At 40.3% G+C, this 15,446-nt stretch overlaps 1 protein-coding gene across 1 annotated transcript in view; it reads right to left on the bottom strand.

Moving 5' to 3' along the window:
• Positions 1-8,408, bottom strand: part of LOC135476623 (mitogen-activated protein kinase 1-like) — a 28,119-nt gene extending 19,711 nt beyond the window's left edge. Inside the window, exon 1 of the mRNA XM_064756710.1 lies at positions 8,291-8,408. Coding sequence (XP_064612780.1) covers positions 8,291-8,406 — 116 coding nt within the window. The 5' untranslated portion in view covers positions 8,407-8,408. The remainder of the gene's footprint in view (positions 1-8,290) is intronic.
• Between the last annotated feature and the right edge of the window lie 7,038 nt (positions 8,409-15,446).

Below are 15,446 nucleotides of genomic sequence, written 5' to 3'. Positions count from 1 at the left end.
GGCTCCTTCCACCAGCTGGGGGCGCGCTGCAGCCTCTTTCTGAGACGGACTACTTCCCTGCTTCAGCTGGTTGTCCATGATTCATGTAGATCACTGAGAAAGGTGTCGCGGAATCAGCTGGCATGACTGATGCCCCTGTTTCTAGTAGTCTTCGTAGTGTACTTGCATTTTCAGGGCAAAAAAAACCACTAAACCACTTTTAAACCACTAAATCCATATCTGAAACTGCTGGTTTTATTGGGCCAGTAAAACAATACAGGTAGAACGTCCTCTAACCTGTCTTATATACAATAAACCAAAATTTCAAGCTTGAATGACATTGAACATTGAGAGTTGACATCTGGTATCCATTACAGTGTTGTCATGTAACGTCCTTAATTACTGTCATGTAAATTTAGTTACACACAAATCTCATTGTTTCTTGCTGTTTCATTTCTATGCTCTAAAGCTGGTTAATATATGTTTTCTACCACTATCACCCTTTGTGACTGATATATACTTTTTGTTGTGGCATTTGGGAGGAGGAACAGTTGATATAACTGACAGAGAAATGCTTCTCATTTTTACGCTGTTCTCACATGAAGCGAGTTTTGGCTAGCCATCTAGAGCGAGTCTTTTGCGAGCATATTGCGACGTATATACTCGCATGGAGTGAGAACAACGCTCGCAGTTGGTCTTAGTATCCGACGGTCGTTTCCATTCTCAGCAGTCTCAAATGTTTTGGGTAGGACCAAAACTCTGCGATCACTACATCACTAGTCGGAACTGGCTTCATGTGAGACGCGCTCTAGCTGCTTTACTACTTGTCGTCGATCCGTCTGATTGATCGATCAGTCAGTCAATGTCTTTACACCTGTAAAATGCATGCGGGATGACACTGACTTCTGTTGCAGGTATTGCAGCTGTGCTATTTGTTCTAACCCATGGCTGGTGACACATATTTGACACTTGTCTAACGCTGTTCTGACGAGATTTTTTTCATATATATATACATTCATGTAATCTAGGTTGATCTATTTTACGAGTGGAAGAAACCAGAGTTCCAAGGGTAAACCAGATTCCCAAGGGTAAACCAGAGTCCCCAAGGGGTAAACCAGAGTCCCCAAGGGGTAAACCAGAGTCTCCAAGGGTAAAGTAGAGTCTCAAGGGTAAACCAGAGTCCCCAAGGGGTAAACCAGAGTCTCCAAGGGTAAAGTAGAGTCCCAAGGGTAAACCAGAGTCCCCAAGGGTAAAGTAGAGTCCCAAGGCTTAAACAAGAGGCCAAAGGGTAAACCAGAGTCCCAAGGGTAAACCACCACCTTTTTTGAGTTACCTTTTATCTTCCTTAATAGCCCCTCTATTTTATACTGCAGCATATTTTCTGTCAATGGCCAGAAATATTTAGAAATATTTGGAAATGAAGTTATCGATAAACATACTAGGAACGCAGGACCAGTTTAGCTCCACAATTGATGTCAAAAACAGCGGACTACTTTATTTCTGCACTGCTAGCTCAGACCTTGGGAAAACTAGTTTAAAGCCATTTTGACACCCCAAACAGATGCTGAGAAAATTGACTGTGCAATTTACAAATCTATTCTGTGTCCAAGCCTGGGATTGAACCACACCTCGTTCGCCTGGTGGTTACAAGTTGCGTACCTTATTTTTATTCACCTGATTAGAAATACTATGCCATTCATTTTTAATTTGGCCATGTCAAGACTGTGTCTCTGCAATACCCAACAAGACCTCTGATCAGATAAAGGGACCCCCATCCCCTCCCCATTCCTTCCACCTCCAGCCCGACATATATGCCCCACCTTGCCTCAATATAAGCACTAAAAGTCCATCAGACTGGTGGCTTGAACGTAGGTGTTTTGTACACCTGCCCTCATTCCCCTGACATAATAACAGTTGTAATGCTGTCTACCCCCTGTAAGCTTGAGTTGTACATAAACACACACAAAACTGCAGATACAAGTGAACATTAAGGTCACTTACCACAATCACATGTACAGATTACTGGGCTACTTTTCGTGCAGGCCATGACATCATATTCATTATCAGCATCATCGTCAGTAACCACAGACACAAATTTTGTGATAAATGACGAAACATCACATAATCTCTGTCATCCCTTAAAGTTACATCATTTTTTATTTTCTTTCTCAACATCAAAGTCAAACACATGGGCATGTAACACTGCAGATGAATGTATATATTTATTTGATTGGTGTTTTACACCGTACTGAAGAACATTTCATTTATACAACCACGGCCAGCATTATGGTGGGAGGAAACCGGGCAGAGCCCGGGGGGAAACCCACAACCATCCGCAGGTTGCAGGCAGGCCTTCCCACGTACGGCCGGAGAGGAAGCCAGATAAAACACTGCAGATAAAATCTGATGATATACTAGAAAACATATTACGGTAAAACCAGATCAATCTATGTAAATATTAAAGCAGTCAAACCTAGCTACTAGGTTAACTGATGCATAAACAGATTTCAAGTAAGAGTTCCTACAATCTTAACAGCTATTATTAGTAACACTGTGATAATGTTTTAATCAGAGACCCTGCCTCACATTTCTTTTCTTGTCCATTCTTCCATTCATCATTCACACATCAACCTTTTTGTAAAGGCTGTACGGTGATGTCCTCAACAATAAAACATTTTATTTTACTTCTATCTATTAAATAAGAACTGTTGAAACCAAACACCAGAGTGTACATTATGATCAATTAAAGCATAAAAAATACATGGAACATTTGTTCTTTATTTCTTAATATGCAGATTGGGATGTGTCCTTCAAATGTAATATGTAAAAGCTAGTACAAAAAAAATTTCTCAACTTAGTTCTTTGAGTCATAGATGTGGCTTTAAAGCGCAGTTTATCTCAACTCCACTGATCAATCTGGACATTATTTTATTTGACTGATGTTTGCCGTAGTCAGCGCTGTGATGTCAACAGTGATAGTGGTCATATCAACTTTGTGGCAGGAATAGCCTGATTAAGGGCCAGTAAACTGGACCAGCATACCATCCATGTTCATCGATGACAGGATTTCTTAAAATATCCTCAAAATAGAAGGGTAACAATACATACAGAATGTGCCTCAAAACTTGAAAAAAATTTACATACCTTATTCATTTCCCTTAAAATGATACACTTCGTTTTATATAGTTTCTTTTCTGTATCCTGTGAACTTCCACCACACACCTATGTACTTCATCTGCTACCATGTAGCAGCTTTCTGAGCTTTTACCCCCACAAGAATCTGTCGGGGAAAATATCTCTCCTTAAATTTTACACGTTCTGGTCAGTGATTTTACCTATTGGCAGAATAAAGAGGATGCAATTCCTCAGGTATAGGAGATAAGCATCAAAGAAGTTTCACTCACCCCACACAGTTCCAACAGGAAGTACTACCCTCCAATTCCTCCACCTTTTCGCATGTGACAGAACAACTTTCAGTGCAATTCAAGCATATTTTTATTTGGATTTTGGAGACCAAACTACCTTGGCCAATTTTAGGTTTTACAAACAACCGTATTATTATATCAATCTACACGGAATAAAGCCTTCAGAATAAGCTTGAATAAACACCTTGCAATCATGCAAAACGGTTGAAGATTTACAGTATGTACTGTAGATGCAAAACTACACGGTCAAAAGCACATAAAGACCTTAAAATGATGCTTAAAATTTCACTTTTATGACGGCAGCCAACATTATGGTGGGAGGAAAGGGGACAGAGCCCGAAAGAAACTCACAACCATCCATGCTGACAGAACTTCACACATAAGGAGGTGAAAGGAGGTGAGCTGGACTTGAACTCACAGCGACCACACTGATGACGCTAATGTGCACTGCATCGTACAGGCACAATTTCAAGTACTCCGCCCCAGTTCAACATTACAAGTGCAAAAACCTGGGATAGGCCCATGCAAAAACATCTCATGTCACTATCTGCAACCACCTCCACGTGCTTGATACATGAATTCAAATTGGATATTCACACTGCAACTAATGTCATGTAATACCATTTGGCATGTTTCTCAGTTGTTTTATAGCTTGGATAAATTTTTTTACAAATCAGTTGAAGCTGAAATATTGATTTCATGCTAGTCTGACTTACATATTCAATGTCCATGTAGATGAATTATACCCAATGTATCCTTTGTACAAAAATGATACATAAATTAATTAATCCTTTGTACAATGTTACACAATGCATATGTACAGTACATGGGTTTCATATATGTATCTATCTGTATCCTTTGGACAACAATGTTACACAATGTATGTTCTTCATGTATCTATCCTTCTTTTTGTACAATAATCTTACACAATGTATATGTACATGTACCTGTAGGACCTTCCACTTATCTGTCTATCCTTAGTACAATTAAGTTACACAATTTATACCTTTCGAAACTTCAGATTCATTTCACTATATGTATTACTAGTAGGAGAGTTATATTTACTGAAATGCAATAATTTGGCCTATTGTTGCTTAACATGGAAAATTTGACTGGATTCAGGAATATGGAATCTATTGGCTAGAAATCTCTGAGATAGGCTTTTCACCACCACAGAGCCTTGTCACAGAAGGCTTCAACCCCTATAGATATGGCAGCACCTCCTCATGATTAAGACACATGACCCTGAGTATGTAAATACAAGTATAACCAAGAACAGAATAAAGTGCCCCGGGCTTATCGTGAGCTACAACACCACCGCATTGTTAACCTACATAAACCATTCAGAAAGGCAGCCACCTTCATCTACACCTTGGATTTTTTCTTCACAACACTTCTTCCACAATCTTTAACCTGACACCAACAAACTTTGGGTAAAACCACATGTAGTTCTAAAGAAATGTAAAATCTTTCAAACATCAGGACAAATGGCAATCTGGATGTGTATTTTGTGCATGTAATTTCCTGGTGTTGTTTAGAAGAGATCATAATTTAGTGTACCCCTTCAACACGCTTGTATGCCTCTTTATATCACAATATGTTTACTTAGGCATATTCTGAGGGCATCATTCTCTAAAGACTATAGTAATAAAGTAATGTGTGTGAAACCCTGGCCCCTAATTGGCCAAAAAGAGGATGTATTTTTCAAACATTTTTTGTTTTTTTTGATAGTTTTTTTTAAGCTGTACTTCTGAAAATTTCACTTCTACAATGGTAGTCTATTTAAAGAATGGTAGAAACCAGTCACTGCTGAATTTCGGTCAGTTACTCAAAAATCTTTCATGGTGTGACCCACATAACTGAATGTCTTATTGGTAGGAGGCAAGCAGTCTTCAATAAAAGATTGAGTAAATGGACCTAAGAGAACAGCTTTCAGTTTGATTACTGTCACCATGGCTCCACAAAAAATGAGAGCTGGGTCTAACCAGCTAACCCTTCAGACATAGATGCACATCTTTTCTTTGATTTCATCACTCACTTATACCTACCACAAATGTAAGTGATACCAGAACCTATTCAACATAAGCAGGGTCAGCATTTCAGGAGTCACGCAAGTTCACGCAGATATAGACGAGATGAGGCGGCAGCTCTGGCAAACTAACGCGGCTTAAAGACGGGACTTTATGGTACTTGCTAGACTGAATACATTTCTCACATAGCCGTGTCTGTCAGTTCAACTGCGCTGTTAGCAGCTGATGTACAATCACTTGTTAAAGGGTAATGACATGCTATAACTATATGTATAGAATCAATGAGATTAGTGATTGACTTGTTATCCTTGATTCCTCTGAAGGGACGCTAACACTTTACTCTAAGTACTTAAATATCACTCAATAATCTGACATGAACTCTGCATTGATTTTTCAATGTTAAACCTACCCTAACTCCCTTGCACAAGGACCTACTACATGTAATTTATTGCCACTTTATTTTCAGTATCACATTTAATCACATCTCACGCAAATCATGCAGGACGAATTAACTTTTCATGAATGTGAAAGTTCAAAGCTGGATTTGAACTGCACAACATCAGGCTTCGCGGCATAATCTGTCTGCACATACAGTGATTATTCATCACCTGATAGAAGTCACGTTTTCCTAATCAAACCATGGGAAAACAACGAGACACTGCACCTGTCTAAGACAAATCCTGCACGACCCACTAACTTGCTATATATCTGACATTCTGCATGTCTAAAGCTGGATTTGAACGGAGCAACATCAGGCTTCATTACATAAGGCTAATGACGCTTAATTGCTTGCTTCTTTCCAGTCCAAGTAAATTAGAAACTCATTGCGGGCTGCGACCTCGGTACACCAGAAACTTAGGAAAGCTGACCTAATTGTTACAGGTGGCAGACAGATCTTTATTTTTCCAATGTCATTATTTCATCACAACGCCACATTTCGTGACAATTTCAAGTAAAAAAATGAGTGCTGCTGTGCGGTGAGGTGGCAAGCTGGGTAAAGTCTTGTGCTGGCAGCTGGGCAAGGGAAAACAAGTGCTATAGGTATAATCTACCAGTCAGAGCAGAGTTTATTCACTTTATTCATGATTTCCTAACTATAGAAACATGTACTCAGGCAATGCACCGATGAACCTCACCAGGGGTCAAAGGTCATGGGGAGTACAGCGTTTTTGTTGGGGTGTGAAGAGATAAGTTTGTCTTTAACATGACCCCAGTAAACCAGGAACTCAGGAAAACTCATCTGACTAAATGCCATAGCACCAATACTAAGTATACACAACTACTCAGAGGGCCAAAACATGAGGAAAAGGACACGGCAGCGTTTGTTTTACTAGTGAATCACTCCTGTCCTTAGTCACTCACAAAGTAGAGCAATCTCCAGTGCACCATGATTTACACAACTACATGCTTACAGCATCACTTGAATGCTACATAACCTGCAAACCATGCTGTTTTCACACACCAGTTGATAATTTATATGAACCTAACAACTTGCAATGACGGTATACCAGTATTACCAGTGTATATAATTATCCAAATAGTCCATTTTAGTAGTAAGTACTCAATTATCTATATAACCACAATTTTGTTGCATCTTTTCACAGATGTTAAATAAAAATCCCTTAAGCCGTGTCCAGTCTATCCAACCTCACTCAACTTCGAGTTGAATTTCGTTGAATCAACAAGTTGAGCCATGCTGAGCAGTCTGGACAAGTTCTTCAAATTTGTTCAACAACACTCAACACAATCCAACACTGATGAATTGGAAATGTGCATGTGTATTTGTTTGTCAACAAATTAAGTCAAGTTGAGTGAAAGTAGCCAATCAGTTGGTGTGCAGAAATAACGTGACGGTCTTAAGGCAGGTGACCTGGGCAAAATGCAAGCGAAGGCGAAAGAGAGAAACTGATCTCACGCTAAGACCAGTGCGATGGGTGTAGTACCTGAAAATGTATTAACTTTGTGAAGTTGTGCGAGTGTCATGGATCGTTTTTGGTTCAACGAGACTGGTTCAGAACTGGTTAGTTAATTATGGGGACCACTCAGTTGACACTGATTTACACCAATGAAGATTTAATGCATGTGTGAAGATCCAGTAAATGTGGCTTACCGTTGATCCGACACATTAAAAGCAGTTATTCTGCATATCTCTCCCTACACCTTGTGCTGGTCGATTTCAGTTACATACTGCGACTACTTTGATACACAAGTATAAAAAATACCCTTTCATGTACAACATTCTCAACAGCGTTCAACTTGCTGTTGAGTCAACAAAAGTTAAACGATGTTGGATAGTCTGAACGCGAATTTCGGAATGCCAAAGCAACAACACCTGCTGAGCACAAGAACGAATCCATGCAGACTCGCTCTACCGGCTATATGTAAGCAATATATGTACATGTCCCTTTAATCTACTATGATGAACACAAAGAATCAACTGAGGATATGCGTCAGTGGCCGGAGTAGGGATTATTTTGCTGTCAACAGTACTAAGTGACACAAGCAGGCATTTTGTCTACTCCAGTCGACAGTGTAAGTCACTGCTACTGTACGCGGAAAAGTCCAGGTACACTGGCGCCGCATTTTCGCCTTTAACTTATTCCGGCAAGCTTTACCCAAGAGCAGATATCCAGCCCGTGGGTACTGCCCTGGGGGGAGAGCATTCTGTCACGAGAAACACAGGTGTCACGCCCGAAATCATGACAGCAAACCACTTCTTCCGTATTTCTGTCTCAGGGAGCGCACAGTGGAAATCAAATGGTAGAAATTAGGCCAGCCCATTCACACAGGTGCGCCGCATTTCGCTTCCATGTGCATGGTGAGTGCAAAAAAATAACGACGAATTGAAATACTTACACGACCATTCCGTAAGCTCCCTCCCCTATATAATTCAGATTCACGTAGCGAGGTCCACATTCGAACGTTTGGCTTCGCACAACCTCGACATTTGCTTTACCACTGTCGGCCGCCATTTTCCCACTGCTCGTCAGTGGCTAGCGTGCTCACGTGAACTGCTCTGACGTCACGCCCCGTTCCCATGCAGTTGGAGAAGGGAATGTCGTCACAGTTTTATAATAGGTCGTACTTTCGCGTGTTTCTTGTAGAAAAGCATGTACTTAAATGGCAAGGTTAACGCAAAGCTGTGAATCAAAACTGGCAAATAATTTTATCCGTACAGTGGGAAATAGGCATCTATATATGGATTTCCTTCGCATATCGACAAATATGGCGTTGAACATCTCAGTACGGGCTGGGTTTACTTCCGGCTTAATTTAATCGTCTCTAGGAAAAAAATACAGTACATTGTTATAGACTTAATAATGTAAGATAATGGTGAGAAATTTCTAATTTTGCCGACTGGTTGACCCGTATCAGTATAATAGCTCGGGCGGGGCGGCTGACTTGCCTTTGATAATTCGTCTCAGTGAAGTAGCACTATAAAAGAGCGGTGGAAATCCGTCCTGCAACAAGGAGGCACATTACATGCACTCTAAGGATTCCTACGTCGTCATATCACTGAAAAATTGTTAAGCACGACGTTAAACCTTAAGCACTCACTCACTCACCCACTCACTCACTCACCCACTCACTCACTCACTACACACGTGTACACATATGCACAGCTCTTGGATAGGCTGTGATTTATTCATGTGTAAAAAAAACAAAAAAAAAACATCATTGTGTGCACCCTCCAAAAACCTCCTATTTCGTTAATTCCGCTCCCTGAGTTATGGCGAATTCCATTCTCGGGCTAATCAGGAACGTATCAATCCGTCATATTGACGATAATGCAGTCCGTTAATTGTCACTCAGGAAACGGATTTAAAGTAAAAGAAAGCTAAAATATGAAGTAAGAATTCTACGGTGGGCGTCAGGGACCATACTGTCGTCACAAGAAGTTGTTCTCAAAAATTCTTTCCTTCTAGTGAAGATCAGGAAAAAAGGGTGATGTAACGTCAGAGTTCCTAAATACCGTCAGTATGGCCCATATAGCACACCACAGAATTCAAATTTTTGAATTTATGCTTTATATTACTTTATATTTTAATGCCTTAAAAAATCTAAACAAAACAAATGAAAATATTTCTACACAGTTTTTAGTTGTCTGTATGATGAACCTTACTTCATATATTAGCTTTCTTGTACTTTAACTTAAAATTATTTAGAGAGAAAATCTTTATTGTAAATATGTAAGAATAAATACATTTTTAACTGCACATATGTATAAACGAATTCCACATGTGTATATAATTCTTTTGCACACATGTATGGAAGAATTTTACACATGTTCAAAAAATTGCGCACTTATTTTGCACATAATGTAGATAATTAGAGAATAAATATCAATACGGCTTGCTATATGTATATTTACCACCTGCAGATTCGACAGCGCGCGGACGCACACTCGACATGAAAATCACTTCACATGCTGTCACGGTTCCACAATAGCAAGTTCATATATGATTGTGCACAGTTAGGGATTTGTGTACATATACATGTAGTAGTTTGCCCGGAAATGACGTATAGCATTACTATCACTGTACTTGACGCTAGGCTACATATGTATATATGACAATATGTGGCAAGTGCGCGCCTACGATGAATTCAACTCTCCGTATACATACTGGAATGAACGATTTGTTAAGATTCTCACTGTATTACTTTCTAGAGTCTATATGTTTTCTCAAACTCATTCTACTAAAAGACGCTTGTAAATGTATTGGCGTTTACTAAAACACACGCACGTGTAGAACTTCATGAGTGTATTCATGCAGAAATGTAGCCTATATACAGTTATAGCACATCTTACATGCACGCGCCGTGTGAAAGTTTATGAATAAATACACAGTTATTACGTGAACGACCTTGGTATAGTGCACGTGGTTTGACTGGGGGATATTTGTTTCTTTGTGTAACCTCGCAAAGGTATAAGTATACACATCTACACTCACTGTCATCGATTTGTTCAAGTTCGAACAGCGCACCGCACTCGACGGACCATTTGAAAAACAAAAACAGCAAATGCTAACCAAAACATCAGATGTTTGGTCACTTTAGTTGCATGCATACTATTGTCATTTTTCTCCACGTTTGATAATATAGCGATTTTGTACAGACAGTTATGATTTTCTCTCATCATATCATATAACGAATGAGATAATGATAGTTTTTACAACCTCAGCTTTTAAAACCTTTTTGTATGGTGTCGTTAAGAAGCTATTTCGATACAAAAAACGTTATCATATTTAAACTTAGGAGACGTGGTTAGAGGCAAATAAGCTACAGTTGTAAAAGATGGGGGCCTATGTGCCTCAGGAAGTTAGCATGCCAGCGCGGCGCAATGACACAGGATCCTCTCCTCATGCAATGTGATCACCGTGAGTTCAACTTCAGTTCATGCTGGCTTCCTCTTCGGTCGTACGTGGGAAGGTCTGTCATCAACCCATGGATGGTCGTTGGTTTCCCCCGATTTCCTCCCACTATACCGCTGGCCGATTAAAAACAAATAAACATATACAAATCGTCAACCATGCTGGAATGAATAACTGGGTTTTATCGCAGTACTAGCAGTAATTAAGTCCTTATACGGTCCATGGCGACCAAGGATTATACGCATTCCCGGGTAATAATGGCAAAATCAATTTTCAAAACAAAGTTCATCAGATACAACCAATTAAAGAAATAAGAAAACAGATAGGACGGAATCATCCAAACGAGCAGCAGTCAGCAGTTTTGCATGTCGACGTGGCGTAGTGGTTAGTGTGATAGCGCAGCACAATGCATCAGGAGATACTCGCCTCATGCTGGCTTCCACTCCTGTCGTATACGTGGGGTGGTCTCTCAGCAACCTGTCGATTGTCGCGGCTTTCACAGGGTTCTGCCCAGATTTCTTCCAACCATAATGCTGGCTGCCGTCTTATAAGTGATACATTCTTGAGTACGGCTTAAAATTCCTATAAAAAATACTGCTACTACTACTACTAATTTTACTGCTACTACTACTACTACTTTTACTGCTACTACTACGACTAATAATAATAATGATAATGATGATAATAATAATAATAATAATTTTAAATAACGATGTCAAGGCAAATGGACTAGGCTCAACGACCATGACAGACTGGCAGGGAAGACATCAGGGTAAATGGGCCAGGCACAACGACCATTATACTCTGAGAGTGAAAACATACGTCATCAGGGTAAATGGACCATGCACAGCGGCCATGACACACTGGGAGTGAAGACATGCGTCATCAGGGTAAATGGACCAGTCACAACGACCATGACACACTGGGAGTGAAGACATGCGTCATCAGGGTAAATGGACCAGGCACAACGACCATGACACACTGGGAGTGAAGACATACGTTATCAGGGTAAATGGACCAGTCACAACGACTATGACACATTGGGAGTGAAGACATACGTCATCAGGGTAACTGAACCAGTCACAATGACTATGACACATTGGGAGTGAAGACATACGTCATCAGGGTAAATGAACCAGTCACAACGACTATGACACACTGGGAGTGAAGACATACGTTATCAGGGTAAATGGACCAGGCACAACGACCATGACACACTGGGAGTGAAGACATACGTCATCAGGGTAAATGGACCAGGCACAGCGGCAATGCCAGATTGGGGATGAAGACCGTTCGTTTTATGTTCTGGGTCAATATACGCAAAGCCAATTCTTACAACAACACAAACCACAAAGTATTAAGAAAGTATATAAAGTACAAAACTGGAACTTGACCTACGTCAAGTTCATAGTAAATACGACTGGTGCAGCGTTCCAACGACGTTATGAATGGGAGCCATGAAAGAATCAGTTTTGAGCACGCAACTTTATTGTCCAAGAAACTTTCACTGGCACTAAGAGCAGGGTTTACCCTTAAGCAACTCACACTGTACTTTACCTGATATGTGTCAAAGGATACTCATTTCGCGGGCAATCTCCACTGGGCTCTGATTATTTTCCCTGATAATTCAGGAGTACTAAGTTGGCAACTTGCCCACAGAGCGTCATCATCAATAGGAATAGGCGACAGGTTACACAACTAGAGCCAATTACTTCAAATGGGAAATCTTCTCCGTTATCACAGCGTCACTTTCAACGCCCATGCGCTTCGCTGTTGTTATTTCACAGTGAACCAATACTGCTGGTATTGCATAAACAATTAGAATAAACTTTAACAGAGGTAAATTGACTAGAGGCCGGATTTCACCGGTTATTTGTAACCATGTTTCATGCTGTAACCATGTTTCACACTGCTCTGGTTTTACTCCCTATGTTGCAGTTTTTTTAATTACTGCTCACATTTCTACAAATTGCATTTTCGAGCGTCAAACAGTAATTTATTCGCAATTGACATCACTACACTTTTTTCCACCAAATTCTGCTTAAGCCGCTTAAGTCGCTGAGGCCAGGGCACGTTAAAGTTGCTCATTTATAGGCATTTGCATGAACTGTTAGAATAAATCCCAAACTAAAGTAAACTGACAAGAGATTGAGTGTCACTTGGCAACATGTGTCAATTTTCCAATAATCACATTACCCAAGTTGTACCTGTAGTCTTTTATATCTTAATCCTGCATCAACCAGGATTCTGCAGGTAGACTAAGCATCCCCGAGGCCTATTTGCAAATGACAAATGCGCGCTTTTTATTTGTTTATTTGATTGGTGTTTTACGCCGTACTCAGGAATATTTAATTTAAACAACGGGCGGCCAGCATTAAAGTGAGAGGAAAGCGGGTACCGCACTTTTTGAATTCACTCTGCTTAAGTCATGGTGCTAGGGGGCGTGTAATTTGCTACAATTCAAGCACAGTTAGAATGCCATCTTAACTGACGTAAACTGACAAGAGGCCAAGATTTCACCGGTCACGTGTGACCATTTACCAACTATATCACACTGTCGTGGATGCTCTGGTTTAACTCTACATGCTGTTATCTTTTATCAATTTTTTTTCTTATCAAGGAATGCGTAGCAATTAGCGTAGCCTTTATATATGGGCATAGTTTTAGAGAATAAATGATCAGTTACATGAACATGTGGACATGAACCTGTGGACATGAACATGTGGACATGAACATGTGGACAGGAACCTATGGACAGGAACCTGTGGACATGAACCTGTGGACAGGAACATGTGGGCATGAACATCTGGGCATGAACATGTAGACAGGAACATGTGGACATGAACATGTGGACAGGAACATGCAGACATGAGCATGTGGACATGAACTGTGGACATGAACATGTACACATAAACTGTGGACATGAACATGTAGATATGAACATGTGGACATGAACATGTGGACATGAACATGTGGACATGAACATGTAGATATGAACCTGTGGACATGAACCTGTGGACAGGAACATGTACATATGAACATGTGGGCATGAACATGTGGACATGAACCTGTAGACATGAACATGTGGACATTAACCTGTAGACATGAACATGTGGACATGAACCTGTTGACATGAACATGTAGATATGAACCTGTGGACATGAACATGTAGACATGAACCTGTGGACATGAACATGTGGACATGAACCTGTAGACATGAACATGTGGACATGAACCTGTGGACATGAACATGCAGACATGATCCTGTGGACATGAACTTGTTGACATGAACCTGTAGACATGAACATGCAGACATGAGCATGTGGACATGGACATGTGGACATGCAAGTGTACTGTGAACATTTTTACATAAAGATCTGAATGATAATAACACTATATAACTTTTACAGGACTATATGGTATGGAATCAAACAATAACAGTACAATGTAAAAAAAAACAACATTTTGTGCTATGGTAGGGCCTTTCCATCCAAACTGCAGCCATGAGCTGGAGTAGGCGTGACTTCAGATATATCTAGCGACATATTAGTATACAGGCCACCTACCATATCTTGGTGAGATGGAATCACAAATGACCTCAAATATCAGACACCAAACAGGACACTATATAACACACCATAAATGGTGTCTTGCTATCGCAATGACCACGGAGCCTCTCAATAATGCAGTCACTGTGAGTTCAAATCCAGCTTATGCTGGATTCTTCTGTAGCTGTACGTGGGACGGTGTGCCAGAACTCTTCGGATCGTCGTGGCTCTGCTTAGTTTCCAGTTTCCACCCACTGTAATGCTGGTGGCCTTCGTATAAGTGAAATATTCTTGAGTACAGCTTAAAACAACAACCAATTAAATAAATAAATACATAAATAAACTGGAACGCCGGAGCCAAAAAAAACGAACCCTTCACAAATTACTGACAGACTTTTCCACGTATAGATTAGCACATCATGTTGGTGGAAGACCAGAGGTCTTCAACGCACGCACAACGGAACAAAGATGGGACACCAAATACAAGATGTGTAACACCAAATGCAAGATGTAACACCAAACAAGATAGCCTACCAAATGCAGGATGTAACACCAAACACGAGATAGAACACCAAATACAAGATGTAATACCGAACACAAGAAAGGGCACCCAAAAAAAGATAGGGCACCAAACATCTGATAGGACACCAAACATCACATAGGATACCAAACATCAGACAGGACACCAAACATCAGACACGATACCAGACACAAGATAAAGAGTCAACATCAGATAGGACACCAAACATCTGATAGGACACCAAACATCAGATAGGACACCAAACATCACATAGGACACCAAACATCACATAGGATACCAAACATCAGACAGGACACCAAACATCACATAGGATACCAAACATCAGACAAGACACCAAACATCACATAGGATACCAAACATCACATAGGATACCAAACATCACATAGGACACCAAACATCTGATAGGACACCAAACATCAGATAGGACACCAAACATCACATAGGATACCAAACATCAGACAGGACACCAAACATCAGACAGGATACCAGACACAAGATAAAGAGTCAACATCAGATAGGACACCAAACATCTGATAGGACACCAAACATCA

This window comes from Liolophura sinensis, chromosome 10 (genome assembly GCF_032854445.1).
Source record: "Liolophura sinensis isolate JHLJ2023 chromosome 10, CUHK_Ljap_v2, whole genome shotgun sequence".
Lineage (NCBI taxonomy): Eukaryota > Metazoa > Mollusca > Polyplacophora > Chitonida > Chitonidae > Liolophura > Liolophura sinensis.
The sequence above is the reverse complement of the archived record's forward strand: the minus strand, read 5'-3'. Positions and strand labels throughout refer to the sequence as shown.